At 40.8% G+C, this 27,233-nt stretch overlaps 1 protein-coding gene across 7 annotated transcripts in view; it reads left to right on the forward strand.

Annotated features, from left to right (window-relative positions):
* Positions 1-26,909, forward strand: part of lrrc9 (leucine rich repeat containing 9) — a 29,736-nt gene extending 2,827 nt beyond the window's left edge. For 2 of the 7 annotated variants that reach the window (XM_015350227.2, XM_069193102.1), the window contains 31 exons: positions 65-283; positions 635-775; positions 963-1,026; positions 1,424-1,494; positions 2,010-2,192; positions 3,072-3,227; positions 4,354-4,574; positions 5,113-5,244; positions 6,182-6,361; positions 7,791-7,908; positions 9,011-9,143; positions 9,515-9,661; positions 9,859-9,983; positions 10,369-10,569; positions 11,127-11,246; positions 11,724-11,915; positions 12,345-12,470; positions 12,897-13,037; positions 13,271-13,448; positions 14,022-14,242; positions 14,718-14,840; positions 15,070-15,200; positions 15,815-15,923; positions 16,426-16,565; positions 17,116-17,252; positions 18,103-18,320; positions 19,429-19,497; positions 20,735-20,860; positions 23,868-24,054; positions 24,410-24,605; positions 24,815-25,168. In XM_015350227.2, the coding sequence (XP_015205713.2) occupies positions 65-283; positions 635-775; positions 963-1,026; positions 1,424-1,494; positions 2,010-2,192; positions 3,072-3,227; positions 4,354-4,574; positions 5,113-5,244; positions 6,182-6,361; positions 7,791-7,908; positions 9,011-9,143; positions 9,515-9,661; positions 9,859-9,983; positions 10,369-10,569; positions 11,127-11,246; positions 11,724-11,915; positions 12,345-12,470; positions 12,897-13,037; positions 13,271-13,448; positions 14,022-14,242; positions 14,718-14,840; positions 15,070-15,200; positions 15,815-15,923; positions 16,426-16,565; positions 17,116-17,252; positions 18,103-18,320; positions 19,429-19,497; positions 20,735-20,860; positions 23,868-24,054; positions 24,410-24,605; positions 24,815-24,854 (4,545 nt within the window). In that variant the 3' untranslated portion in view covers positions 24,855-25,168. The other 5 variants (XM_069193103.1, XM_069193104.1, XM_069193105.1 and 2 more) reach the window with 5 other exon arrangements.
* The last annotated feature ends 324 nt before the right edge of the window (positions 26,910-27,233 follow it).

Here is a 27,233-nt window from a genome sequence, read left to right on the forward strand (position 1 = left end):
TACACATTCAGCTTATGTCGAGTCACTGGATCTGACCAAACTGGGCTGCTCCTGTCATTCACAGTGTGCCGCCAATGGGCTGTCCTATGAAAAGGTGTCCGCGGAAGGGGGCAATGTCCTGGCTCTGGAGATGTTCTTCTCGGGGTACCCCCGCATGGTGGGGCTTCACCTCTTCCCCCGCCTGTCCCAGCTGACTGTCGTGGGGCAGGGCGTGGGGAGGATTGAGGGCCTGGACTCTTGCCCCCTGCTCCAGGAGCTGTGGATCGTTGAATGTCAGCTGACTGTGAGACGATTCAATTTTTTTTCCTGTTTTTTTTAATGCCTCTAGTTTTTAAGTATATTACTGTCGGCGCCAAAACGGATGGAGATCAGCCGTGGAATGAAGCACTGACTTTGTCAGACGCACCTTGTAGGCTTAGTGCAAAAAAATATATGTTTTGTACTTGATCAGAATCCTAACAAGCAAGTAAACAGGCATGGTAATTCTACTGCCGCCATTGTAAGACCAGTCACTCTGTTTGTACATCAGATATTGTTCATTTCTTATCTGCAAGGACAAGCGTTCTGTGTGTGTTACAAAATTCTAACTAAACGCTTTCGTGATTCACTCCTTTTTGTCTTTGTTTCCACAAAGGAGATTGGTGGCCTCCAAGCCTGTCTGCAGTTAAAGAAGCTCTTCCTATACGACAATAAAATCACTAAGATTGGGAACTTGGAGATGCTGGAGAACCTAGAGGTTCTTTGGCTGAACAACAACCTTATCACTGTTATTGAGGTATCCCACACCTTGGCACCTTTATTTGTTATTGTACTTCTACTGATAATTTTCCACAAAAATACAAATTAAATTATTTTTTCTTGTGGAAATGGTTACGTTTTGCCACTTAAGACAAATAATAAAAAAATCTCCTTCTTTACATGCACGTTGCTAACTTTTTTTCCTCCATGTTGTTTGTTTACAGGGACTAAATACACTCAAAAATTTGAGAGAGCTGAATGTTGCTGGCAATGCAATTGAGAAAATTGGTATGTTATGAACAATAAATTATACATTTATATTGTAGTGCTTCACTATTTGTTGTTCAGACTTTTACAATTAATCTATGGATGTAAGAAATACAAATGAGCAGTATGTTCACGTTTTAAATTATCTTTACAGTTTGAGTATACGTTCAATGATTTATATTCATATTGTATAAATCAGTTTTATTTGGACAACCATTACTAATTAGGATACTGATACTCTCAAATAAAGATTTTTGCTAGAAAACTAGCATTTGGTTAGAAGTTTGCCACCAGTGAGAGAAAGAAAAAAGTGCTAGAAAGTAATAGTTTCAATCTATTTTCATATATTAGAAGGATTATGAAACATCTTCTATATACTGTACCTTGTAGCTCATAAAAATACTTTACATTTTTTCAGGATGTTGCCTTGATCCTAACGTTGCTCTTGAAACATTGAACCTATCTGGAAACAGAATCAGCTCGTTTAAGGTCTGCTTTTTAAAATTCTGAGTGAAGCTTTGTCTTTAAATGAAAATAGAAGATTATTTCATCAGTCTGCAAGTATTATTTGGAATTGTTCCCTTCTCAGTCTTTGCTAGTGGATATCCTTGTTAATATTCAGCCAGCTTTTCATATGATGATGATAATGAAAATAAGAAAATGATTACATTCTGTATCTGTTTGCTTTCCATAATGCCTAAAACTGTATGTGAGCTATATTGAATGTGTTTTAATTGTTGCATATATTATTATTATTATTATTATTATTATTATTATTATTATTATTATTATTATTATTGGAAGGAATATCACTGTTGTAAGTGTGATGAAGTCATTGGATCCATGTTGCTCAGCTGGTTACCAGTAGCAAATCAAGCTACCTGTAGCCTTTTCTTGAAGGACCGGGGGATATACTGTAGCTCTCCTTTCCTTTCTAGCTTGTCATGTGTAAAGTATTGTCATTTTCTGCAGTCCTGTGCATTCCTGTATCTTCCTTCCTGCAGGAGGTCGCTCACCTGGCACGGCTTCCTCGTCTAAAGGATCTGGGACTGAAGGACCCTCAGTACATCCCCAACCCTGTGTGCTTGCTGTGCAACTATGCCACACATGTCCTATATCACATGCCATGGCTACAGAGACTGGACACGTATGATGTCACGCATAAACAGATTAAAGATGCAGCAGAGGTAATGATTATCATCATTGTAGTCACGTTTTTACAGTCCTGTCGGATTCAAATGTGACATAAAAAAATGTATTTGTATTTTATTTGTAGAAATTTTCTTTCCCTTAAAGGTATTGTTTGATAGGTAAAAGCCGGTGCTTAGGACATGCACATTGAGATCTGTCTCTTCAGTAAATTAAGTTGAAATCCACATCTGTCTGACCTTTTCTTTTTAGAGTCTGGATACATTTTTCCATTTGGTAATGTGTATATAGTTTTCTGTAAACTAAAGAAGCACATTTTCTTAAATTTAATTAGTGTGTACTGTATGTAATACATATTTATAGTATTATGCAGCATTACCACATTGTAGTCTGATCTCACCAGATCTCAGAAAGTCAGAAAGGCCTGGTCAGTATTGGATTAAGAGATCTCTAAGAAAAATTATATATTGCTGCTGTAAGTAGTTCTGTTGGACCAGTAGGTTGAGTTCCCTCTGGATCACAATTTAAAATCCACTATCCCAGAATGGTTCTGACAGCTTAGTCAGTCCAGTGGCTCTTTAACCACTGTTAACCCAGGTGCCCTGGTTTAATTTCACTATGACTCCATGATAAGGCCTCCCCACATTCCCTTCTTAATATGTTATCCCGGTGGGTGCTGAACTGTTTTAATGCAGTGAATTTATTCCTTTAGGAACTGAGTTATATAATGTGTTGTTTCTTTTCTTATACATATTTGATATCGGTTTTTGTGCAGCTATAACTGTGGTTCTTTATTAGTTCAGAAGTTTATTAGTTTAGACGTTTAGCTAGCCTTAGACAAAGAATGTATATACTGTATCAGTGCAAAAGAAAGTGTACAGTATATCCCATTTTAATATTTCCTATGTGATTCCTAGTTAACAGTAATGAAGAAGATGATGTATTACAACATGCGTGTGAAGACAGTTCAGAGACACCTAGTGAATATGCAGGCTAAACTGAGGGAGCAAAAGATGAACCTATTGCACCTGCCGAAAGAGAGAATAAGGAATTTAAGTTTTGCTCTAAAAAATGTAAGTATAAATAGATAATGAGACAATCTTCATAGGAAATCATCCTGTTTAATTATTGCTGTTGTGGCATCATATACACTATATATATATGTATGTTGCTTTCTGTAAGTTTCCTTCTTATTACTTGCTAAATTAAAAATGAAACAAAATTGAATATAAAAATACTTTTTGCTGGAAATGTCTGTTCCTGCAGTACACATCTCTTGCAGGTTACTCTCAAAAGACCTTAATAGATATGACTAAGGCAGATTTTCACACAATTAAAGTTCAATCAAATGCGTTACAAAATAAGAATAAACTTTAAGTTTAAGCATCCTGCTCAAAGGTTTGGGATTTAGGAATTGTTTTAAAACATAAAAAAGTCATAGTTCTGGTTCAGGGTCTAAAACATGTCCTGTACCCAAACCATGTTCTACTACAAAAAAAGTGTTTTCAGCATCTACACAAACAAAAGGTGTCACTGATCTCCCTCTTCGTTCTCTTTAGTCACTCCTTTGTTGTGGTTAGTGGTGACTCATGACGTGAAGCACAACCTCTTTGACAAAGGGAATTTTAAGTCTCCTTCTCTCAAAGCACACTTTAACCCATAAGAGCATTTAAAATGGAGAGGAACATTGGGAAGGCTTTCTAAACTACAGGACAATGCCGTTTTCACTGATTTGCAATATAAACTGTATTTTCAGTAGCAGTCTCTGACAGATAAGAGTATCTTCTGACAATTATACATTTATACCCATCACGAGGAGGACTGTCCCCATTCATCTCTGTTAATCATGATAGGGAACCCTGCTGATTTGTTTATCTGTGCCGTGGCTATTGGATTAATAATTATAATAATAAATAATTGCTTACACTTATATAGCACTTCTCTGGACACTCCACTCAAAGCGCTTTACAGGTCATGGGGACTCCCCTCCACCACCACCAGTGTGCAGCCCCACCTGGATGATGTGACAGCAGCCATAGTGCGCCAGAACACTCACCACACACCAGCTCTCAGTGGGGAAGAGAACAGAGTCATGAAGCCAATTCATAGATTAACTTTTTAAACAGTGGTTAAAAGGTATGTTTTTACCATGCACTGTGTATAGCAATGTGTTGGTGCAATGTCATTTTTTGTAAATAGCTGGAGAGAGAGCTGTCAGATGTCCAGGCTGATTTCAGAAAGCCTTGTGGCATGGGACCTGCACAGCCCTCAGACAGCCCACAGGCGCTTTCAGAAGGGTCAGCCGACCTTAGCTGCAAGCCTGGGGACGGCACCAGAGGCCTCTGCCTGGGACAGCAGCCGCTGCTCAAAATGGACGCAGTGAAAGAAAGGATCTCAGTGTGGACAAGAAAGCTACAGGAGTGGGTATTGATACATAGTATTGACTTTTTTAGGTGCAAAAATCGTTATACAGTACGTACACATTTTATATACTAAATCCTTTATTAAAATCTAAATTTATCCAAAAGGAAATATATTTTTCTTCTGTTTTTGCTTGTTTTATTCTCCTCTTGGTACCCAAAGTTAGGATTTTTTCAAAAACTTGACCTGGTGTAGATAGAGGCATAATGACTCTCAGGCCTGCAGCAGTGCTACATGATACGATAAGTAATATTGTAACTGTGTCGTTAAAGAGATAGATGGTCCCCCTGAGTTTTGAAATCAACATGCTGAACATGAGTCTATTAGTATGTTCTCAATGACATGCAATATACAAAATTACAAGAAGTACATTTATGCCTTTTCATTCAAAAAAGTGAAATCGTTGAACTTCGTAGCAGGGAGGGAGAGGCACTTGTAGGCAGGGCTGTCAGCTGTGCACGTTTGTTCCACGGTCTTTCGTTTTGCATGTTTCCTGGAATTAACTGAAAATAATGTGCACACCCTCTCGAAATGCAGGATCGAGACGCGCTACCAGCAGGATGTCAAAAGGGCTGCCGAGAGTACTGGACTGATGGTGCACTTTCTGCTGATCGAGCTTGAAACAGTAGGAAACATTCGGTTTGAAGAAGGCTCCTCAGCTGATACCTGGCAAGTCGTCTTGCTAATAAAAGTCTGTGTTTAAGCAGGGTATACTTGTTGTAATCGTAAGTGCTCCCCTGCATGTCTTAGGCACTTTCTTGCAAGCTATGCCATAATTGCAACTAATTGCTTAATTGAAACCATAGTTGCAAATATTTTGTTCAACTCCAAAACTCGACCTCATTTGCCACCAGCCAACAGCACAATGCAAACCCAGAATGCATGGTGATGTCCCACTTGGCAGGAATAAGCTGTCTGTGAATGGGTTTGATTTCTGGGTGGGACGAAACCCAGGACCCAGGAAGCTGCCATCCAGCACAGAGTTTGGCAAATGGGTGACTGCTGCCTGCTGGGTGGATTGAAGTTGTAATGTTATTCTGGCGTTGCCAGACGTTTTAGGAGCTATCATATAAACTGTTGTTTATGTTGTTGTTTTGAAAAGATCTTATGGTGTCCATCAATGTCATGTGTTTATCCAAAGCACAGATCACTTATTTGCAGCTGTAGGCTACCAAGGTCTTTGACTGCCAGCTCATTAGGACTTGGTGAATTTTAATTTTCAAATCGTTTTACTTCAATTGTTATTTCTACTTTATTTAATAAAAACCTTTACAAACCCCACTGTTTACAAACCCCACGGTTTGTAACAACTACCTTGCAATCTGATCAAAATATTGTGGCAATTGAAGTAGAAATATTTGAAAACCCTCGCATTTAATTATTCAGGAGGTAATTTTTATGTTTAGGTGTTTTTGTATGAAGTCCAAGGCATGGGAGGCATTATATGTGACCCTTTATGTATGTGATGGAAGTCACAGTGGAAAATCCCTTGTATTCTGCATCTCTTTCATTCTACCTGATCCTCTGTTGCTGTTTATACCCAGTCTTGAAAAGACAGAAACACTTTTCTTTTTTGACAGTGGCCACTGTGCTTTGCTCCCTTTAGGTTCAACCCCTGCTGTGACCTCATCCTGTCCCGATTCTGTGCCTGGGATTTCAAGGCTTTTGGCATCACGGGAATAAAGATAAACCAAATTATCAGGATTCACAATCGTGTGTTGAGGCTCATGTTTGAAGACAAACTTCACTGTCTCCTGGCAAATGAGGAGTCCACCATTTTCTCTCAGTGAGTCTGAAACGCTTGGTGTGAAACGCCTTTCTATGCTTGCCATGCCGATGACCGAGGTTGGGTCAGGGTCTCGGGAACCGGTTGTGTAATGCGAAGAGCTTATTGAATTCACCCATGGCATTTCCTGTGGCTTTGTCAAATGGTTTGAATTTAAGGAAACCCGTCAACAAATGTTAACTCCAAGTTACATGAACTACTGAAAGGAAGACCTGAAATAGGAACCTTTGTGCTTTTACAAAAAAAAACTTTCACCATGGGTTAGTTTGTATAATTTTTTTAAAAGAAGCATAGTATCAATCTGTTATTTTGTTATTCCTTTCTCTAATAATTAATTTTATTTTCACTGCATATAATCCGGGCTTTCAAAGGTAATGTTGAAAAGAGTATTCATTTAACAGTTCCTGGATTTTGACTGACCTTGACCTCTGAAAATGTATGTAATCACTCAGAGTAGTAACTGAGATGCACAGACACTGAAGCATTTGTCTCTTCTTTTAATTAGCAAGTCAGATGTCTTCCGATCGTGACAGGGATAGTGCCAAAACTATTTGGTGTTGAAAGAAACATCTTGATTTCCAAGAAGAGAAAAAAACTGATATCTAATTTATGCTTATGCTTTACGTTATTTTGTAAAAAAAATTGTGTAGGAGGTTGAATATACGGTTACATTTTTCGTTCCTTAAAAAAAATCATTATGCTCTCTTTAAGTTCTGTTTGACAGAGTAGCTTGCTACAGGACTTGAAAAAGTCAAGATAATAAATCATGTACAAAGCTAGAAGCACACCATTATTCATTCATAAGCTGTTAAAATATCAAAGAGCTGTGTTGATAATGCTTACAGTGTTGTCGTAGATGCACTGTTTTGTCATACTATATTACATAATATTCAGAGTAAACGTGTATGATTTATTATAATATTGAAGTTTTTGATTATTACAAGTCACGAGTAATACTGTAGGTATCGGGTATATTTGTTAGGTTTGTACAAGTTATGAAAATTGTTTCCTTTTTACGTCTGACAACTTAAGGTGAAAAAAATGAAATGTGATTTAATTTGTTATGTGGTAGAATACAGGGCAGTTTTCAGAATAATGTTGTGATCCTGGGATATAGGGGCATCGGAGATCATTTGAGAAAACGTTAGAGATACATCTTCAAACTTGTGCCTGTGAAGGGAGCTGCAGGTACCAGATGTGTTCACAGGGCTCCCTAATGGACACCAAAGGGCTTCAGTGTCTCTCTGTCACACTCATTTACAGGCAATCCTTATAATATATAGGGTGACCATTTTTGCTGGAACAGTCCTGATTTTAAGGTCTTTATTAATGAGACACTGATTGATGGATTATTCACTGTTAATTTTTATTTTAAAGAACGTATTACTGAAATAATGGTGGTGTCTATTTCTGTCTGATTTGCTTCTAGAAACTATAAGCGGGGTCTGGAATATCTGTTTTATGTGTCTGATCCAGAGCATTGTGATGAAAAAAATGAACTGCTCAGTATTCCAGAGAATGGTTTCAAAACAGCTGACTCATATAAGGTATTGTCACAGATTTTTCTAATATCTAAAAGTGGCTTGTTAACAAATGTTGTTATATGGTATTAATAATACTATTACCGTATTGTTATTTTTATTGACAAAATAACATGAACTGGATTTCTGCAAAATAATTTATTTAAAACTAGCTTTGCCTGCTGTGATGAACTTTTGTTATTAGATGTTATTTAGGACTTTCTTCCGTTTTGACAGTTGATGTTTTGATAACTCTGTAATGAAACAAGGGGAAATTCTACATGTCAGCAGCAGGCAAGAGTTTATTTGTGCTGCTAGAAAAACAGGTGTGCCAATTTTTGGTGGAGTGGCTAGTTACAGATGTCTGGGCCCTTATATGAGTCCTGTAGCAGAAAACAGACTTAGGAACACCTTTTAAGTGCAAGTGCTCTAGTGTTTCATTACAGGAGTATTTTCTGAGTGCAAGCAAAGATTTTATAAGCGCCAAACTGTTATGAAAAATCAAACGTACGGAAAATCATTTGACCTTTTGGAGCCCTGAGTAGACTTTTGTATTGTATCACAGGCCTGTCTGAAAGTTTGGGTTCCTAAACCTCCTATGAACCATTGAACAATGAGCATTTCTTTTAAACATTTTATGGCTTTAGGTTTTCTCAGTAACTTCTCAAATTATCCATTTGTCCTTTTCTCAACCACTCACACTTTTTAGACTTGTAGGTTTTTTTGTGTAGCAGCCAAAGTTTTTGCAGGGTCTTAAATGACCCAGAGCAGTGTATGTGTGTCACACCCTTTTATACTCAGAGACACAGCCCTAGATGAACAATGGCAATGTCTCATAGCCCAGGATATAAGATAGTTGACCATCTTGTTTCCTTCCTGAGACTCCAGGGAGACAGGGAGACTCCTAGAAGTCTCCTTTGCTCTGCACTCATGGGAGAACTACTAGCTTGAGCAAAAAATGATTTTGAGCAAAGCTCTTGGCCCATAATATACACTCTCTATAACCTCACTCCATGTTCTGTCACACAGGAAGAGGTTTTATTGTTTTAGCAAGCTTGGACAATTGTATGTGTCCTTTTGGCATCTTAAGTGCACGTGCTGTTTCTCAGGAATGCTCTTCTGTTCTCAGGCTTTGGGCAGAGAGAGAGCTGTCCCCCTCTCCAACAGTCTGAGTGTCTGTGACAAGCTGAGGATGAGATACCTGCAGAGCCAGGCCAAAGCCTGCAGAATGAGTGGCACAGACCCTGTTCCTTTCAGATATGGTTAGTGTATCAGAGCACCAGTGGGGTTTGCAGCTCCATTCACCATGTGCATAGGTGTCCAGCTCTGTCATCTCATTATCTCAATGGCTAGCCCAGTAAGAAAAAGAGAAAATAAATAATTGGCTCCCAATTAAGGAATCTGTTATTTAGCTTATGATGGTGGGAGTTACCAAGAAACTTTACCTGTTCAGTGTACAAGCAAGACAAGTATTCTTCTGTTGTATTGCAACCATGACGTTTGTTGTCATTGATGCTTAAAACAAACCATCAGTATGGATAAGGATATATATGTAGTAGGGCATGTAGCGGTGTAGAAAAATAAAATATGGCATTTTTTCACCACAATTGTTCCTGTCACACTCTTTCTGAAGGCCAGATTGTGGTTGCCAAAGCATTTCTGGGACGCAGTGTGTCAGCCCGACATGGCGAGGCTGTGGATCCGGACAACTATCCCAAGGCTCACTCTGTCTTCCGCAGCGTGACGACGGACAGGGAGCAGCAGTCTGGGACAGAGACCCGTAAGATGCCGACACCGTGTTAGAGAATCAGCCGTACTGCAAATAAAGACGGCAAATGATTAATGAAGAGGGGGGTAGTAAATTATTTGTAAAGGGCTTTTCTGTTATTTTGTTTTAATTTTGGTACCTGGAGCTGGAGCTTTATCTTTATCAGGAGGTCTGTCATTTACTTTCCTCTTTCCACGTCTCTGCTGTAGAAAAGCCCTGTTCTTCCACCCAGCATGGCCCCTGTGACTGCAGCCTCCGGCAGAGTGAATGGTTTGTGTTCGACCACGAGCTCGTCCTGCCAGAGTACCTCATTGACTTCGAATATGTCACGCAAGTATGGAGAGGAACATCGTTTTTATTACTTTTGGGTTGAATGACATATGTACGGACTTCATAAAAAATTCAGAATTAGAAAATGATAAGTGTTTCTGTCTTCAAATCTTTTGCGTTGACAGTAGTGTCTTGCAGTAGCATCCCAGAAAAATGGATTGAAGAATATTTGTGTTAATAACAGAACAGTGGGAGTAATACATATCGTTAAAAGGTCTTGGAATAATCTATGACTGCTGAAATAATAAAATTGCTACAGTGGTTGAAGGATGAATGAAGAATGAAGTAAATAGTTTAATTGTTTTGGCACTGTTGCGCTTTGAAAGATTCAGGCTTTATGAGCACCAACATGCCCTGTGTTCTCTGCTCGTGTTCGGGACTGTCCCCAGCCTCTGTTCCCGGAGCTCAGGACTCCCTACAGTCCTGAAGACAGGCCCGGCTTGGAATCTGCTGTGTCTGCACACCACATCCACCTAGATGAGGAGGCACTGAGCATGGAGCCAGTCCTCAAGCCCAAGCCCAAGATGATCAGCCTGGATGAGAAGACCATGCTGACTGTGGCAAGAGCCAATGTCCTCAGCCAGATCACAGTAAGGCCATGTTCAGGGGATGGGGCTGAGAGCAGCAAAGTCTCTGTGCCTCAGTGAGCTGGAAGCTGGCCATATCTCTGGTCATGCCTGAGCAGGATGACTAATGGGGATTTAGATAAAGTGTCCATTGTGCTGATCTCTATCCCTTTTCACAGATGTAGCTTGAGTTGTTATTTTAATCTTCCTCTCTGTTTGTCCAGACATCACGGTGGCTTGCATCTATACAGGCATGTTTGAAATATCACTTTAGAAAGGCACTTTGCTGGCACTTGCAGGCATATTTTTACTCGGATTGAGGGTTAAATGCTTAAATGCCATTGCGGGGCTGTGGTCCCAGTGATGTGGTGGGCAGGTCGAAGAAGTCCAGCCTGCCTTGTAACTGCATACAGAGATATCAGTAAAATACTGTTGGCTAATTCAAAGTGGGTACAACAAAATTAGTAAATTCGAAAAATAAAAATATTATTAAATGGTAGAGAATTTGGAATTGTGAGATCCTACTGTTTTAGGATTTAATAGCAAATCCTGCACTAGGTGTATTTGGCTTGCGTCCACAGGTCCTCAATCTTCATGGGAACAGTCTGAATAAATTAAAGGATGTCTCACGCCTGACAGCCCTGAGGAAACTTACCATCAGCTTTAATGAGTTCACACATCTGGATGACATCTCACATCTGGTAAGGAGTAGTATTCCTACAGAGTGGTGGTCCATTCCTTCTGTCTGTCTGCTGGGTCACTTTCTCATCGTTTTATGTCTAGAAGCAGGTGTCGTAGTTTTTGAGGTATGTGCATTTTTAGAACAGTATTTCTTTTTATTTTGTGTGGATTTGCAATTTCCCTCACGGGATCGATAAAGTATCTATCTGTCATTTGGAGTCCTGAGTGTCACATTACAATTGCTTATTTAAACTTACCAAAATAAGTGATGTTTGGTGAACAGTGACCGGCCTGTTATATTTTATATACACACAAACTGTAGATTGTATTTTGTATACATTATAAGTATGTTAAATGGATATTTCTGTTTGAATGCACATCGCCCTGCACCATCTACTCCTCTTTCACAAAATGCCATGATGTCAATTTTGCATGAACTACCAGACATCCTCTCGTTTATGTCTTATGTTCTCTTATCTCTTGGTACTACTGTGCAGCCTAACCTGGAGTATGTGGATGCCAGTCATAACCGAATAGTGGCCCTCGAGGGCCTGAGGGGAGTGAGCAAACTGAAGCATTTGGACCTGAGCTGGAACCAGCTGACCAGAGCTCGGGAGGAAGCTGCAGTCCTGCGCAAACATGCCCCCATGTTGCTCCGCCTAGATATCCAACACAACCCCTGGCACAGAGTGAGTGCGCAGCAGGGCCGCACAAGCGCAGGGCTGTTGAGCAGATGGGATCACGTTAGGCACTTTACCAGCTGCAGACTCCTGCATGTCAGCCAGCATCAGGGGGCTTGGTATTTTATTCTTGATTCGTGCTTGTTAAATTTGCAAAGGGAAATATTTGTGGGTAAAATAACATAGATATTTGCTTTTCTGCTTGATCATTACAGATTGTACTAGGATTCTTATTGCATTCCAAATGGGATGCCACATATGTGCTTTTTGACCACACCCTACATACAGTTGAGCACGGGTAGGGTTTATACCAGACACTTCAAAGTTGAGAGCTTACCAGATAATGCACTATAAAATACTTGCTGCGTTGACAGCAGATTGGACAAGCTTTTCGGGCTTAAGGAGGGAATAAGAGAAGCCCTACTCTCTTTCTTACAGCCTGAATCGGTACGCATGACCATACTTGGGCGACTGAAGACACTCACTCAATTGGACGGGAGGCTCGTAACTGAGGAAGAGGCTGTTGTCTCTGTGCAAATGGCTGCTGGGTGCAGGATCAATCAAGTAAGAGATGAGGTCCCATACTAGTGTTGAAGGCAGATCATTAAAAGCTGTTGTGTTTAATCATCAAGACCCATATATTTTAAATTTAAATACAAGGAAGTCTTCCATCTCAAAGGTCAAATAGTGGTGTTCCAGTCAAGCTCACATCTTCAGGAGAGTGCATCAGTATGATTTCATTGTGAAAAGATAGGGGCCAGAAGGATTACAGATAATCTTTATATAAGCAATACATTGTGCGATACTCACAATAGCAGGAATGAGCCTGGGCGATGCTGGTGATTTTCAATAGCTGTTTTACAGTTTATGAATTTCTGCCTCATGCACTGTAGTTACTTAGTGTTACTGGAACGTAAGGGTGTGTAGGAGAGGGTGTTTGACCTCGGAGACATGCGGACGGAGAACCACAGTGCTGTGCTGTGCTCTCAGGCGGCGCTGCTGGCTCACTCCCGCACAGACTCGGCTCGGCCCCGCCGCCTCAGCCTGCTGTCAGCAGCCCAGCTCTCCACCCAGCTCAGCCCAAGCCCCTGGGACCCCTCTGGCGAGCTCGAGCCAGGCTGGACCTCGCGGGTAAGTGTGGGGCTTCTCACCGGACTGGGAAATAGCATTCCAGTATGTACTGATGTATAGTGTCATTCCCCATTGAATGATACTTCCAATAGTACAGCCTGCTTTTAATACTTGCACTTTTAACACGCCACTTCTGGAACTTCACATTGTGTCACTGATGGGCTTAATATAATTTTGTACTTCATTAATTCGATTTTTGGTCCTGATTTCTTGCTTTGAACTTTTTGGATTAGATCACCGCACTAAATCTCGACGGCCAGAAGCTCACACGACTCGCCAACCTGGACAAACTGGTGAACCTGCAGTGGGCGTCTTTCAGTGACAATGACATCAGCAAGATAGAGGGCCTTGATAGCTGCCTGCATCTGGAGGAGCTGTGTCTGGATGGAAACTGCATCTCCAGCCTGGACGGTCAGATAAGCACTGTTGTAGAGCATGTGATAGAATTGTGTTCAGTGCCTCCTGTTCCATTGTTAACCTTTGTTTCTCTTTTTCTAACTCGAAATAATCTGCAGCTAATTTTTTATCGCTGAAGCGAAAAAAGAATGTCAATTTAGTTCCGAATTTCATGTTCAAAGTGGTGTAGACATTGAAAATCTTCCTGTCCCACTCATGATAGCCTCTGTCAGACAGTGCACTATAAAAATGAAAATTACTATTTTCCCATCAGGGAGACACTATAGGATATGAAATTCAAATAAATACATTTGTAAGAAGTCTTTTGTCCCCTGTGCAATAAAGCTGCTCAATGAATGTAGTATGTAAATGTAGTCCCCCCCACTACCTAATTATTAATCTATTCATTTATGTATTATATACTGTCATGGTTTCACATACTTTATGTAATTGTATGTTTTGCTTGTGTCTCTTGTACATTTTATGGAAGAAGCGAAAGACTAATTTCCACAGTAGTGGACAATAAAGTGCCTATCTAAAGCAACAGAATATTGAAGGAGGTAATTCAATTGTCAATGTTTTTTAAAGGAATTTCAAAGCTGACAAGACTGACCAGGCTTAGTCTGAATGGGAACCAGCTGCTAACTCTTGATGAGGCAGTTCTGGAGAAGCTGCCTCACCTTCACTTCCTTTCTGTGGAAAGTAACAAAATCGGCTCCCTGCAAGGCCTGCACCAGGCCAGGGCGCTGATCGAGCTCTACGCTGGAAATAACAACATTGGCACAGGCTGGGACATATACCATCTGAAGGTACAACATCTTCTTGTTCATGCTGCTTTGAACTCTGTGGGCCATTGAATTAAAAAACAAACAAACATCTAAATCTCGACAGCCTCTGACTCCCTGCATGCTTTGTGGCACACCAGGTGTACTTTGTCTTTTTCACAAAATGATCTACAGTAGCTCCTCTGGGACACAGTGAGCAGGTGCTTTCTGTTTGCGGAGAAGTTTACACCTTCACAAAAGACAGACATCAGTAAAATAGGTTCCTTATCAAGGGCATAGTAAGGGCTTCTGGGTACTAAAAGGCAGAGTTGACTTTTGACCTTGACTGGGATTAGTGTTACTCTAATAAAAGAACCAAAGGCAGCCTAGATTCAGCTAGGATTTTTATCCTTGTAACATGGTGTTCAGCATCTGCTGAATCCCCTGAGGTCTGCTGCAGATCTCATTGCTCTTGAAATTCAAGTCCCATAGTAAGTCTTTCCTTGCTCCTCCTCTTTAGGGCTTGACGAACCTCTTTATTCTGGATTTATATGGGAACCCTCTAATTAGCAAGCAGGAAAACTACAGGATTTTTGTGATATTCCACCTGCCGTCTCTCAAGGCTCTTGATGGTATTGCTGTGGTAAGTAAAGCTTCACGTGCTTGTGTCAAGAGTGTTTTGTAAAACAGGATTTTCCTAACCTTTTGCCAACTTCTGTTCTCAGTTTTGTTGTAATGTAAGCTATTAAAACTTCACAGAAGCAAAAGTATGTACAGTACTATCACCACTTGCAACTAAACTGAATTGTGAATTCTGAAACAAGGGACACTTAGCGTGCAGGGTGGATTACAGGGGCTGTGCCGTCTTGCAGGAGGTGTCTGAAAGTGAGCATGCCAAGGATGTCTTTGGAGGAAGGCTGACGGCCGATATGGTGGCTGAGAAACTAGGCCACTCGAATTACACTGAAATCTCCGAGCTGTGCTTGCCATCTTTGGCAATCAGGTACTGCGCTTCTTTTGGTAAAGTTACCTCAAGCCATGTTTTCACAAACCTTGGGCATAAACTACTGTATATCTATTACAGTTCATTAAGTAACATCAGCAGTGACGCAGGCTCAGCTTCCAAACCTAACAAAACGGTTTGAGATGGTTTTCTCATTTGTAAACCATCTTGCTCATTTGGCTACTGGTATTTAAATTTAGTGTTGGGATATATAATCAAAACAGTATATATATTATTTTTTTATTTAGCTAGACTGGAGTTTTTTAATGTTTTTTTTTTTTTAAAGAATTATGTACTCATGCAATTTGAAGTCATGATGTTTATGACCCAGCTTCCATTTATGACTCCCCTACTGCGCGATCAAGTGTGAAGTCTTGACAAACCCACCTGCGGGGAAACTGACATCTTTGGACACACTAGCAGTTTTAAAGTGCCTTGCAGGAGAGTTTGCATTAATGGGAGGAGTGGTGCGTCTCAGTCCACTTATAATGCCTGTACTGTAATGCCACTGGGCTCAGCCTGTGTCCTGCTCTCATGTCTTTACTTGTTGAGCCACTTTGGAGCTGTAACATGTTCTACAGCTCCCAAGTTGCCAATGAGTTCTTGATTCCTAGGACTGTGGACCTGGCTCCAGCAGATCTTTTCCAGAATCTGTGGAGCGTTAACCTGGAGCACAACAACCTGACCTCATTCAGTGGCCTGGTCTTCCTCCCTAACTTGAAAGTAAGAACTCCACCTATAGTTTTGTTGTTCCCATGGAGGAATAAGCTCCTGGCCATGAGAAGAGGCAGATCCCTTGAAAACAATAGTTGGGACTGCGCTGAGAAAACATTTTGTCACTGGTTTCTGCATTTCGAAAATAAATTCTATTGATATTTAATTTTTTTTTAGATATTTCACCTCCTGGCATTAAGTAGAATCCAGTACGATAATCAACTTGATAAAGGTCGGTGATATGGAGATGATAACTCCAAAGTTTCTGCAGTGGGAATGACGCTGCATTTTCATGGTGGTCGGATATTTTAGGGAGACAGCACTCTATCTGCTTACCTAATGAAGTGCAGGCCCCATGACTTTAAAGCCGTGTTTGGAAAGACTAGCAGCAAGTAAGAAATACAGGCAGCTGACTTTTCTTCATAGCAAATAAAATGCTTTGATGGTTCTGAGCATTATCATAAGAGAGCAAAAGTCAACCAATATAAACAAGCCACCTTTTTTTTTACAGGTCTTGTGTCTGAATCACAACCGCATTGAGTCCATCCTGCCAAAACAGAAGCTGCAAACCCATCTTAACAACAGGCAGATGCTATACCAGAAGGTGACCTCCAGTGGCTATGGACAGCAAGGAACTTCCAAAGTTTGCAGGTATGGAGGCGCAGAGATAAACAGCTGCCTGCTCTGAAATGTTTCACAAGTACTCAAAAGCAGCTACTTTAACTATGTTCTAGATGGGAGATATAAAATGATTTTTTTTTTATCAAGGTAAGAATGTACAGCTCTCAAACGCAGGTTTTCTTACTAACTCACCTCTCTCCTCTTGTGTAGTGCCATTTGTTGCTGATGGAAAATGTTAGTTTTTTTTTAATTGCTCGTCATGGCTAGATTTGTGACTTTAGGTGTAGTTCTGCTCAGATCCAGAGGGAAGCAGCATTGCTTCACATTTGCTCTCAGCTGTGCTGGACATCAAGGCTAGGACTCTTTTCAATGTGCGATGGGACTTCTGCAGCTGCCCTTCCCCTTTAATTCTTTGCTGGTCAAGAGAAAAAGAAAAACGGTGTCACTCAGTGAAACGGCGGGAATCACACCTGTGTGGACCAGCATACTAGACAGACTGACGGCTTACCTGCGGTGATCCATGAATGGCCAGGAAGTTGTGGAGCTTGTCAGTGCTCTTTTTGTCTGTGGTTCCTCTCAGGGATCAGGCAACCAGCAACAGTCTGAACCCACTAATGGGGAGTTTAGAGGTACTGCATTTAAGCCACAATGGGATTTCCAGTCTGGCTCATCTCCAGCTCAGCAGGCTCACCAATTTAAAAGCACTCTTTCTTCAAGGTAAGGCTTTTACTTTCAGCTTTGATTTCAAACAGCAATACAACATTTTTTTTTATTGCTTACATTTATGCACAGAAGGAAAAAAAACATTATGTACATGTCATTATTTTGTACATTTCTAAACATCCTTTAATGTAATTTACTTCTGTTTGCCTTCGGTATGACTCTAAACCTGCTATGGCGTATTAAAATGGATGTGGCAGGGAGTCTTGCAGGCTGATTAGCTATAAAGCTCTCCAGGGTTTGTAATAACCCACTGCACGTACAGAATACAGAAATTGTTGCTCTGAACAAGGAATATTCAAAGGAACAACACTTTTCTATTATGTAGCCGTTTCCACAGCAACATCTAAATTTAATCAGAAGTACAAGAAAAGCACAACACGCGTGCACAGAACATGCTTTCTCCCGGTCACCAGTCTACTCAGAATCATCAAAGCCACAAACCAGCCACCAGTATGATATTTTTGTTTTTAGGCTACTTAATGTTGAAGAATAAGAACCTTAAGTGATGTACTGTATACTGCATGTATATATTATAGTGAGATGTTTGTGCCAATTTTCCAATAAATTGAAAAAGAAAATGCATTTTATACATCCTGCAAAAAACTTTAATCATTTACAGTCTCACTTACGTGATCAGCAAATAGAATTTCTTAGGCAGCTGATGTGGATGTTTATGCACTAACTTGCCCAGCCTGCCTTTTTAATGGCATGTTTGAGGTGTGTAGTCACAGACAGTGCAGCATGGGTCATCTTGTGAGGCTCCACTGCATCTCTCTCTTAGCAGTGTAAAAGCAGGCCTGGCGCGCACTGAGAGCTGTGAAGAAAGGGTCTGTTTCCCCGGCAGGTAACGAGATCTGCCAGATCGAGGGGCTGGAGGGGCTGTGCTGTCTCCGGGAGCTGGTGCTGGACCGCAACCGCATCAGGAGTGTGGGCGAGGCCTCCTTCGCCAGCCAGGCGGCGCTGGTTGAGCTGCACCTGGAAGAAAACAGGATCCGGGAGCTCGGCCAGTTCCAGGGCCTGACAGAGCTGCGCAGGCTGTTCCTGGGCATGAACAAGATCCAGGTACGGCGGCCCAGCCTCCACAGCCACATGCCCTGACACCAGACCACGCCCTGGTGTCAATCCCCAGTTCTTTAGACCTGCAGGGGCTTCAGATTTTCATTCTCTATGAGCCCACTTAGCCACTATCCAGCCCTCAGCCATTATTTTAAGTCGATAATGGAGGGTCCTGTCTCTACAAAAATATTAATTAATAAGTAGTTTAAGTAGGTACTGTAGCTGCGTCAGCATGCATAGGCTACAAAGGAACAAGTAAAGTTTTATTCCATGCTGAAAAGAGAACAAAAGAAACACAATGTTTTGGCTGTGGAGCCTTCTTGGGGTGTCGAATTAATATTAATTAATAATAATTCCTTGCACTTTTCTATATTCAACTCTAACCCTGGCTCCAGTACTTATCCAGCATAAAATCTGTACTCTGGCTCCATCGCTGTATGTAGCCCTAACTCTAAGACCAACCCAATACCTGGGCCATCGCCTTATCACAAATCTTTATTTGTAAAGGTCAGGTAACGAACACAGTAGCGATGAATTTTTCAGAAAAATGCAATCTTTTCCCCATGTACATTATGCATTTAACTATCATTGTAAGATTGTTTTCTTTCTTGAGATGAAAACATTAGTTTTCAGTAAGTTACAGTATTCATATACGAACTGCATCACTTCTGGAAAGTTGGCTTTAAGTCCCTCTGTTTCCCCTGACATGATTGGTAAGCCAAATCAACATCCCCTCTAATGCAGTGGCTCAAGTGTAAAGAGCGTGTGAGATGGTCACACACATTATCTTTGCTGTGTTCAAAGGGCCAAATTAAATATTTTGTCTAACCTATAAAAGGATAAGGTTATTTACTGTAACTACATAAATTGAACACAGCATCAGTGAGAAGTCCTTCTTGTTCCTAGAAGTCCACCCAGCCTGACCCCTGACACACTGCATTTTTCTTATGATAGTTTGTCATAGAAATGTTGTATTTTCCATCGCTCATAAACTGTGTTGTAAATTTAAAAAGTAATGGTAATGCTGTGGAACATGAGTAATTTCTGATGAAATGCCAAGCAAATAATAATTATTACTCAGCTGTGTGTCACTGTGTTTTTTTTTTTGATACAGGACGTCTCTGAGCTTGAGAAGCTAGAAGTCCTTCCTTCACTTACTGAGCTTTCTGTTGTGGGCAATCCAGTGAGTACTGCTATTTGTTAGTGTAGTTTTAAACTGAAACTCCTGAAGGCTGGAATGGCTGGAAGGTTGTATTTTTCATTCATGCAGCTAAACATCTGAGATTTTAGGTCAGAAATAACAGCACGTTCCAGTTCTTCACAGAAACACAAAGAACTCTATTCCCAGAAAATGGATCAACGCAACCAGCAGTCCTTTATTTTCAGGATGCAACTGTTTCTCAAACTAACCACAAATTAGATCCAGCTAGCAGTGGAGAGAAAGAAGCAAACTAAAGTATGTGTGTACTCATTGTAGCTCAGTACAGAGAGAACAACAACATTTGAGGTCTAAATTAAGAGATTACACGGTCATACATCTGCTGTACCTCAAACTGGCCCAGATCAAACACAAATCCACTGACCAAATGGCATAGCAGTTATCAGACACTATTGGACTGGGTTCAGGACCCATCTGGTGGTAAAGCTGGCACAGAAGCACAGCAGATACAGCTCTAAGAATTCAATGCGAGATGCATGTACTGTAAAACTGTGTATTCTGCAGGCCAGCCTGTGTGTGTGTCTCCCAGAAAGTGAATAATCTCACTTGGCTTGACCAAAGTGCCCTTTGAGACGCTAAACCCTGCTGTCGGCAGCATGAGATAATTCCACTGGGGCTCAAGGCTGGAAATCGAGCAGAGACCCCACTCCACTGTGTCTTGTGGGAACTGAGGTCAGCTCTGTCTTCTTCCCTATGAGGCATTTATCCGTCTTGATTCTGCCAGCAGGGCTATATCAGCTGCGCTGATAAGCGTTGCTCCAGCCCCAGAATGGCTAAGCCTCGCACTTAGCACAGAGCGACCCTTTGCAGAGATGTTTGCCAAGTTTCACGGCTGATTAATGGCAAAAGTGTTGTCTGAGGTTCATCTGAGGACACCACCGGCTGAGTGGTCAGTGGTAAACAGATTTCCTTCCTTTTTGTGCCTCTGTTGTGGCTTAGAGAAGCTTCATGGCGACTCATACAGGCCCTTCTTGTCAATACCCTTCAGAATTATTTATGTGATACTGAACGGCGAACTTGTTAAGACGAGCTGCAAAGTGGTGGATACAAGGATGATTTAATTATTATTGGGAATCTTAACATTTTCACGTGCTGTTTGGGACCCGTGGTGAAAAATCTGCTTTGCCGGCAGAATTCTGTCCGGTATGTGTGATGCACCCCTGTGCTCCAGGGCAGTGACCTCCGCCATCTCCCCTGTCAGGTAGCTCGGAAGTCTCTCCACCGCCCGGCCGTGGTGCTGCGGCTGACTGGCCTGCAGGTCCTGGACGGCGCAGCAGTGACGCTGGAGGAGAGGGCTCGGGCCGAGCTGCTCTGTGCCGAAACACAGGTGAGCACGTGCATACGTGTTCCAGCTACCGCAGCAGGTGACCTGAGCGGCTCACGTCATCAGACATCATCACCTGTTTGAGGTGGAATTCTTTGTGTTCTTACATGAATTTGTTATTTTGAGTTACTATCTGGAACCCACTCTGCATCTATCTGCAGAGTATAGTCTGCATCTATAGTCTATATATATACTTCACCTACAAGGCTTTACATGGCTTGGCACCTCAATACCTGTCTGAACTTTTATCGCCCTACTCCCCACCTCGCAACCTCCGCTCTTCAAATTCTGCCCTCCTTACTGTCCCCCAAGCCCGTCTACATTGTATGGGCGACAGGGCCTTCTCCTGCTATGCCCCCAAGCTCTGGAACTCTTTGCCCAAGGATATTAGAGAGTCACCTTCTCTAAACTCCTTCAAATCCAGACTCAAAACCCTCCTTTTCAGAAAAGCCTTTACTTAACTGGTTCCATTCTTCACCCCTCTGCTCTTCTTAATACCATCTTCCACGGTCTCCTCTATTGTTATTGTTGTATTGTTGTAATTATAATTGTGTCCTGTCTTGTGAAATTTTCTTATTTATTGTTGTAGTCTTCTTATTTATTGTTATTGTCATCCTGTAAAGCGCTTTGAGAAGCCACCTTTAAAGGCGCTATATAAAATAAAGTTTATTATTATTATTATCTATAGTCAGAGTATAGTCTGCATCTATCCTACCCAGCCCCTGTGATGGTTTTATCCATGCATCAATTGAACCGTTAAGTCAAATAAGTTTAAATATGGAAGAATAATTTGTGTGAAAGATACCCCGGATACTCCGGATTTCCTAGCATTTAGGCTGCACCTCATGGAGTAATTGCGTGAAAAGCACAAGATTTAGGTCCCCCTCTCTCGGAGAGACGGTGTGAGATTCTCCAGGGTGCTGCTCTGCTCCCCGCCCTCCTCAGTCCACAGGCTGGAGCCGTTTGTGCTCGCACTTGCTACAGCTCGGACACGAGTACCGCTGTATTCCCGCCGTTCGATCACCAGTTTAACGTGCGCCCTTTTTTCAGGAGACAAAGCGTTTTTGTTAACGGGAGCCGATTCTGAAGTTTGTGAACTACTGAAGCTGAATTGTTAGTAATTATTTTTAAAAATGCCTTCGGTATAAAATTTCAGCTTGAGATGACGCAATGTGTTATGCTTCAATTAGTTTGTTTTTATCCAGATTATCATGTTATTCTACTGGAGCTGCTGCGCAGCTGCTACACTGTCTTCTTTTGTCACTGCAAATTAATACACATTTATACTGTTTTTTACATGCGACTCCATTTCCACAACATATTCATCCAGCTCTGATCACAAATGGAAAAGGCAACCCACTTGATTTTCTTATTGACATTGACCTAAAATCCCAAAAGAGGGGATATGCATAAACCTAAATGATATGTACAGTATAAACCTAAAAAGAGGCTATATCATATCAGCTTAAAAAAACATGTGAAAAAAGAACAAGGAAAAGAAGCTCAGATCAGCAACCAATAAGAGGAAAGGTATTTAATCTAATGCTATTCCTGTAGTAAATTAAAAGCAGTTAAGCTTTGCTTCATCTCACTGATTAGATGAAATCTGTACTCCTGATGATGCACCAATGGCTTTACCCCCTATTAGCCTGGAAAGAGTCAGTCCCTCTGCTTGTTAAGTAGATGTGGGAGTAAGGGAGAGAGCAGACTCTTGGAAAAAACATGCTCATTAAAGTCTCCATACATTGTGCAGTGGGCTGCATATTAGAGCACATTTATCTCTGCTTGTATTAAAGTGAATGATTGTCATTTTATTATGATTAAATTACTGAACTGCAGATATCGACAATAATGTTTGCTTGGTTATGCATCAGCAGTGTTTCAGATAACCATGTAAAATAGCCTTTGGCGCACAGCACTTAAAAACTGTGGTCCGAGCTTACAGATCACAGATTACTAATGTCACTGTTCTTTTTTGATAGCATCGTAACAATACAAATTGCTGTAATTATCAGTGAACATGAAACCTTAGCTCTGCAAGTTAACCTGCAAGATGGTGAACTTTATAACATTATAACTTAATTTTGAACAATAGGTCTAATTCTAGCCCTGTGGTTATACAGTATGTTGAAATGTCATCCACAGCTGCGCACTTGAAGCAGCGCTGAACATAAAAACCATTGTGAAGATGATGATACTTGTCTAGTTTATATGTCCATTATTTTTGCCTTAACTTTTTTTTCTAAGAACCTCAGTAGTTCTTGTGGCGATAAGCTGTGTTTGTCTGTACCTTCTGTGACATGTTCAATTATTTTCATGGGTGAAATTTTCATTGGCTGCTGGCATAAGAAACTGAAAATGTCAAGGTATTTCTTTTGCACCTGTTGCTGCCTAGAAAACTGAAACTTTGTGACTGGCTTCATAATCACAGTCCTAGCAGGAATGTCTAACTGTACCAGATACGACAATATTTACACACTATGCAGAAAACTTTCTCAACTGCATTACAAAGGTAGAATTTTTTTTTAAAAGAAAGCATTAAAGTATTACTATATTTACCGTTGTGTGCAGGTTATTAATAACTGAATGTCTAAGTCTTGTGTAAGATATGAAGATGGGTTTATAGATATTTAAAAAATATAAGTGTAGTAATACAGATGGTTAAGTCTGTAAAGGAAGTGATGGATTGTGATGCCACGTTTACTAAATGCGTTGTCTCATAAGTTTAATAATATATCTTAAAAATGCACGATATATTTATCTTAAAATAAATCTTAAAAAATGTTCTAATTATTGTTGGCTTCTTAATACACAGAGAGAAATTTGAGGAAAAAAACAATAAGAAAATGTTTAAATCTAGCTCTTGACTGTCCCATCGAAAACTTTCCCATGAGATCCTAGATCTGTCACCTTGTTCGGAGTGTCATTTCAGACAGACAGGCCCAAGAGCTGCGCTTTCTCAGAGCCAAGATGGAGTGGTGTCATGTTTTTGCTGTGTTATGTTTATTAGTGCTCCCCATCAACAAGCGCTGCATTGGACTTGTGTGTCCCAGGACTGCTGCCCCTTGTGGCACGAGCTGCACCCCTGCGTGGGACCAACCTGCCTCTGCCAGGGACTCTGCATCACTTCCTGGGCCGCCATGATCACATGTTGCCCTGCGGTTTAGAGGATGCCCTGCCTCACGACACACACAGACGTAAGACACAGCACAGTTTCTTTTCACACTCATTTTTTTAGATTTGCATCTGTAAATTTAGGTGTGCTTTTTTTTCCACTGCAGTCATGGAACTGAAAATCATTGGATCATTTTAACAATCTTTGACTAGAATACGTCTCAAATGCGGGGCACCTCACTATCAATGCCTTTTCCTTCTTGCTGGCCTTTATAGCTTAGAAAACCAAAGAAGGAGCAAAGCTCAGAGTGGCTCTTGTGTGCAAACTGTTGCACAAAAGCAGATTTTAATGAATACAGAAAATATCGAATATAGTTTATATTTAGCTGGGGTATTGTATCGGTCAGCCTGCAGCAGTGGTGTTATATAAAGGATCAGTGCTTCCTTCTACAGACAAAAAACAACAGAAACACAACAGTGGGCTTCTGGCTGTGCACTCCCGAAGCATTCATTCCGAGCTGGCCTACAGACAGACACGAGGACTGGGAGGGAACCTGCATCCCTCATCCCTGCTGCCGCACCATCCTGCTCGGCTGCTGTACCCATACCCCCGGTCGCAGGAGCAAGATGGAAGGTAGGAGGCAGGCATCTCCGAGTCTGCTGAATAGTGTGATTGGAAAACGACAAACCGGTGAGACTCACCCACTGTGAAAGGGCACTGGGCAAGCTTGGTGAGATGCTGGGTTGGGTCCATCGGCACTCTTCAGCCCAGCTGAACACAGAAGTCAGTTCACTCGTACGCCTTGTGCAGACTCACATCATTCTTCATGTGTTTTCCTCTAGGTTCCAGAGTCACAGCGCACCCAGGCCTCCACAGATGTAGATAAGGTACTTCCAACTATTAAAATGAGATCCTGCAGGGAGCAACAGAGGAACTACTGGAAATTAGGATACAACATACTGTAAATCAATGATTTAAAAATTATACATGTATTTATAAAAATATCTAAATGTATACTGTAATGGAACTCCAAAGCAATAAATCATCCAAGGTCTGAACAGGACATGTCACAAGTTTATTGTGATATTGTTTTATTTAGCCAATGTATTAAAACTCTCAGGCATTTAATTTAATAGGCATCTTTGCAAGTCTTATAATTTCGGAGGCACAATTATTATTATTTTATTTTATTTTATTTTGTGTTTTAGATCACGTCTTTTTTTCCCCAAGACCCTTACTTCCTTTGGAGTAACTGCAGTTTGAGTCACAATGAAGGTGCAAAAAGACGTGTTCAAGAATTTGGAACTTTGTTTATTTTATTACACTGTATCGATCATCAGCTTTGTTTTGGAAGAAAAGATAATTATCCAGTAGAAATGCAAAGGTATAATGAATCTGAATGGATTTTTTACAAAGCTATTGCAACTTTTAGAGCGCTGCTTTCATTGTGTTGTCTTTTTTTCAACACAAAGAAAAATAAAAACCAGCCATACTGGCCAATAAGGAAACTATAATTTTTAACAGCCTTGTGCTTCCCTTTCCAGGATTAATTCTGAGGCTCTCCCTGTCTCTCTTTGTTTAACACACAACCTGGAGTATACAAGAACAGTTACCTGTGAGACAGAGAGGAAAAATTGTGTATTTTCTGCATTTTATGGGTACCGTCTTGCCTATTGTGATCAATTTATTAGTAAAATTGGAATGATAGTTTTTTTTCTCTTTCTCATTCAATATCCAACAGCACTAATGTGGTTAAAAACATACACAGATGCTCAGCCTGTGGGTAGGTTGTGTAGTTCAGTGGGTCAAATGGATATCTAATGTAGATAATCTTGCCTTAACACACCTCTTTTAGGATGATAATCCGTTATTGCTCTCATAGATTGGTAATCTTGAATTAATTCCAAACGTAAAGTAGTTTTCATTGCTGCTGTGAAAGAAGATGCACAGAAAATGTAAACCAATTCTCTGCCTGGCATCTGAGTAATGAACAGTAAATGAATGAATGGTAGGAACTGGGAATGTGTACAGAAAAATGAGTTAATGGAGCATGGGGGCAGGTACAGTGATTTACATGTACATGTGTCTCCATGCAGAACAGACCCCCACACTGCCCAGGCCAGCTGGGTCACAGCAGCCTTTCCTGTGTTTGGCTCATGCCTTTCTGTTAGCAGATGGGGGGTGGGGGTGGGAAAGAGGTATTGACTTGCATTCCAGAAAGTCCTCCTGGCCATTCATGACCGACTGCGATATACTCGGGTAACTTTGCTGAATATGCACCAAATCACTGATCACTTAATGAGTGAAAGGACTGAATGAGTATAGGTGAGAAGGTGATCTCACCTGTTGAAGGTAAACCTGGTGAAAATCAAGAGAAAACAATGCAGGAAGGAACAATATGTTATCAAGACATCAGCAGTATGACGGCTGTGTGCCATCTAAACCTTGGAAGTATTAAACGGAGAAAATACCACAAGCCTGATGGGCCGAACTGCAACCTCTGCGCATGCACATGCTTCTGATATGTATGTGGTTACATCATACATCCACAAGGTGTCCCTGGTGCACTGCCTCGCCGCTACACACAGATAATGACTATTCCTATTGTACATTCCCTGTCAGGGTTCCCTTGAAGACCTCTTCATTTTCTTTCTAAGCATACAAAGCCGCAGAGATAATACGCTTTGTTACTTTGTTAATGTATACTTGTGATGTCAAAAGGTGTTACAAGCAACTGTAGAAAATGGTTTTTAAGTAAGGAAATATTTTTGATATTGTACTTGGATAAATAATATAGCACCGTTAAGAATGCTGCACAAAGAAATACTGTTCATCATAGCTTAAATTAATGGAGGTTACAATGATGTAAGAAAACCAGTCTTTAGTTACTTCTGTTTAAGATGCACTTGAAGAAACGATCAATAAAAAGGAATGCAATGCATTTACAGAGGTATGTAAAAAATTGTACTTGTCATTCATTGTTTCATACAGTGCTTGAAAGAAAGGGAGAAGTTAAGGTCAAAGACTGATGTAACTTCTGCCAAAAGATGGAAATGATTAATCTTGAAAAGCATCTATTTTTAAGAGCTCTTTTACATATACTTAATTTAATTTATGTTAAATCCCGGCACTAACCAAATATCCTGACTGAGTGCATATTCATTTCAATGCATTACTGCAAATAGCAGTTGATGAGCCCCACTAAACAAGAGCGATGCAGAAATTGTCACTTGATGGTTCTCGGAGTGGCTTGATGAGTGT

Source organism: Lepisosteus oculatus, chromosome 8, assembly GCF_040954835.1.
Source record: "Lepisosteus oculatus isolate fLepOcu1 chromosome 8, fLepOcu1.hap2, whole genome shotgun sequence".
Classification (NCBI taxonomy): domain Eukaryota; kingdom Metazoa; phylum Chordata; class Actinopteri; order Semionotiformes; family Lepisosteidae; genus Lepisosteus; species Lepisosteus oculatus.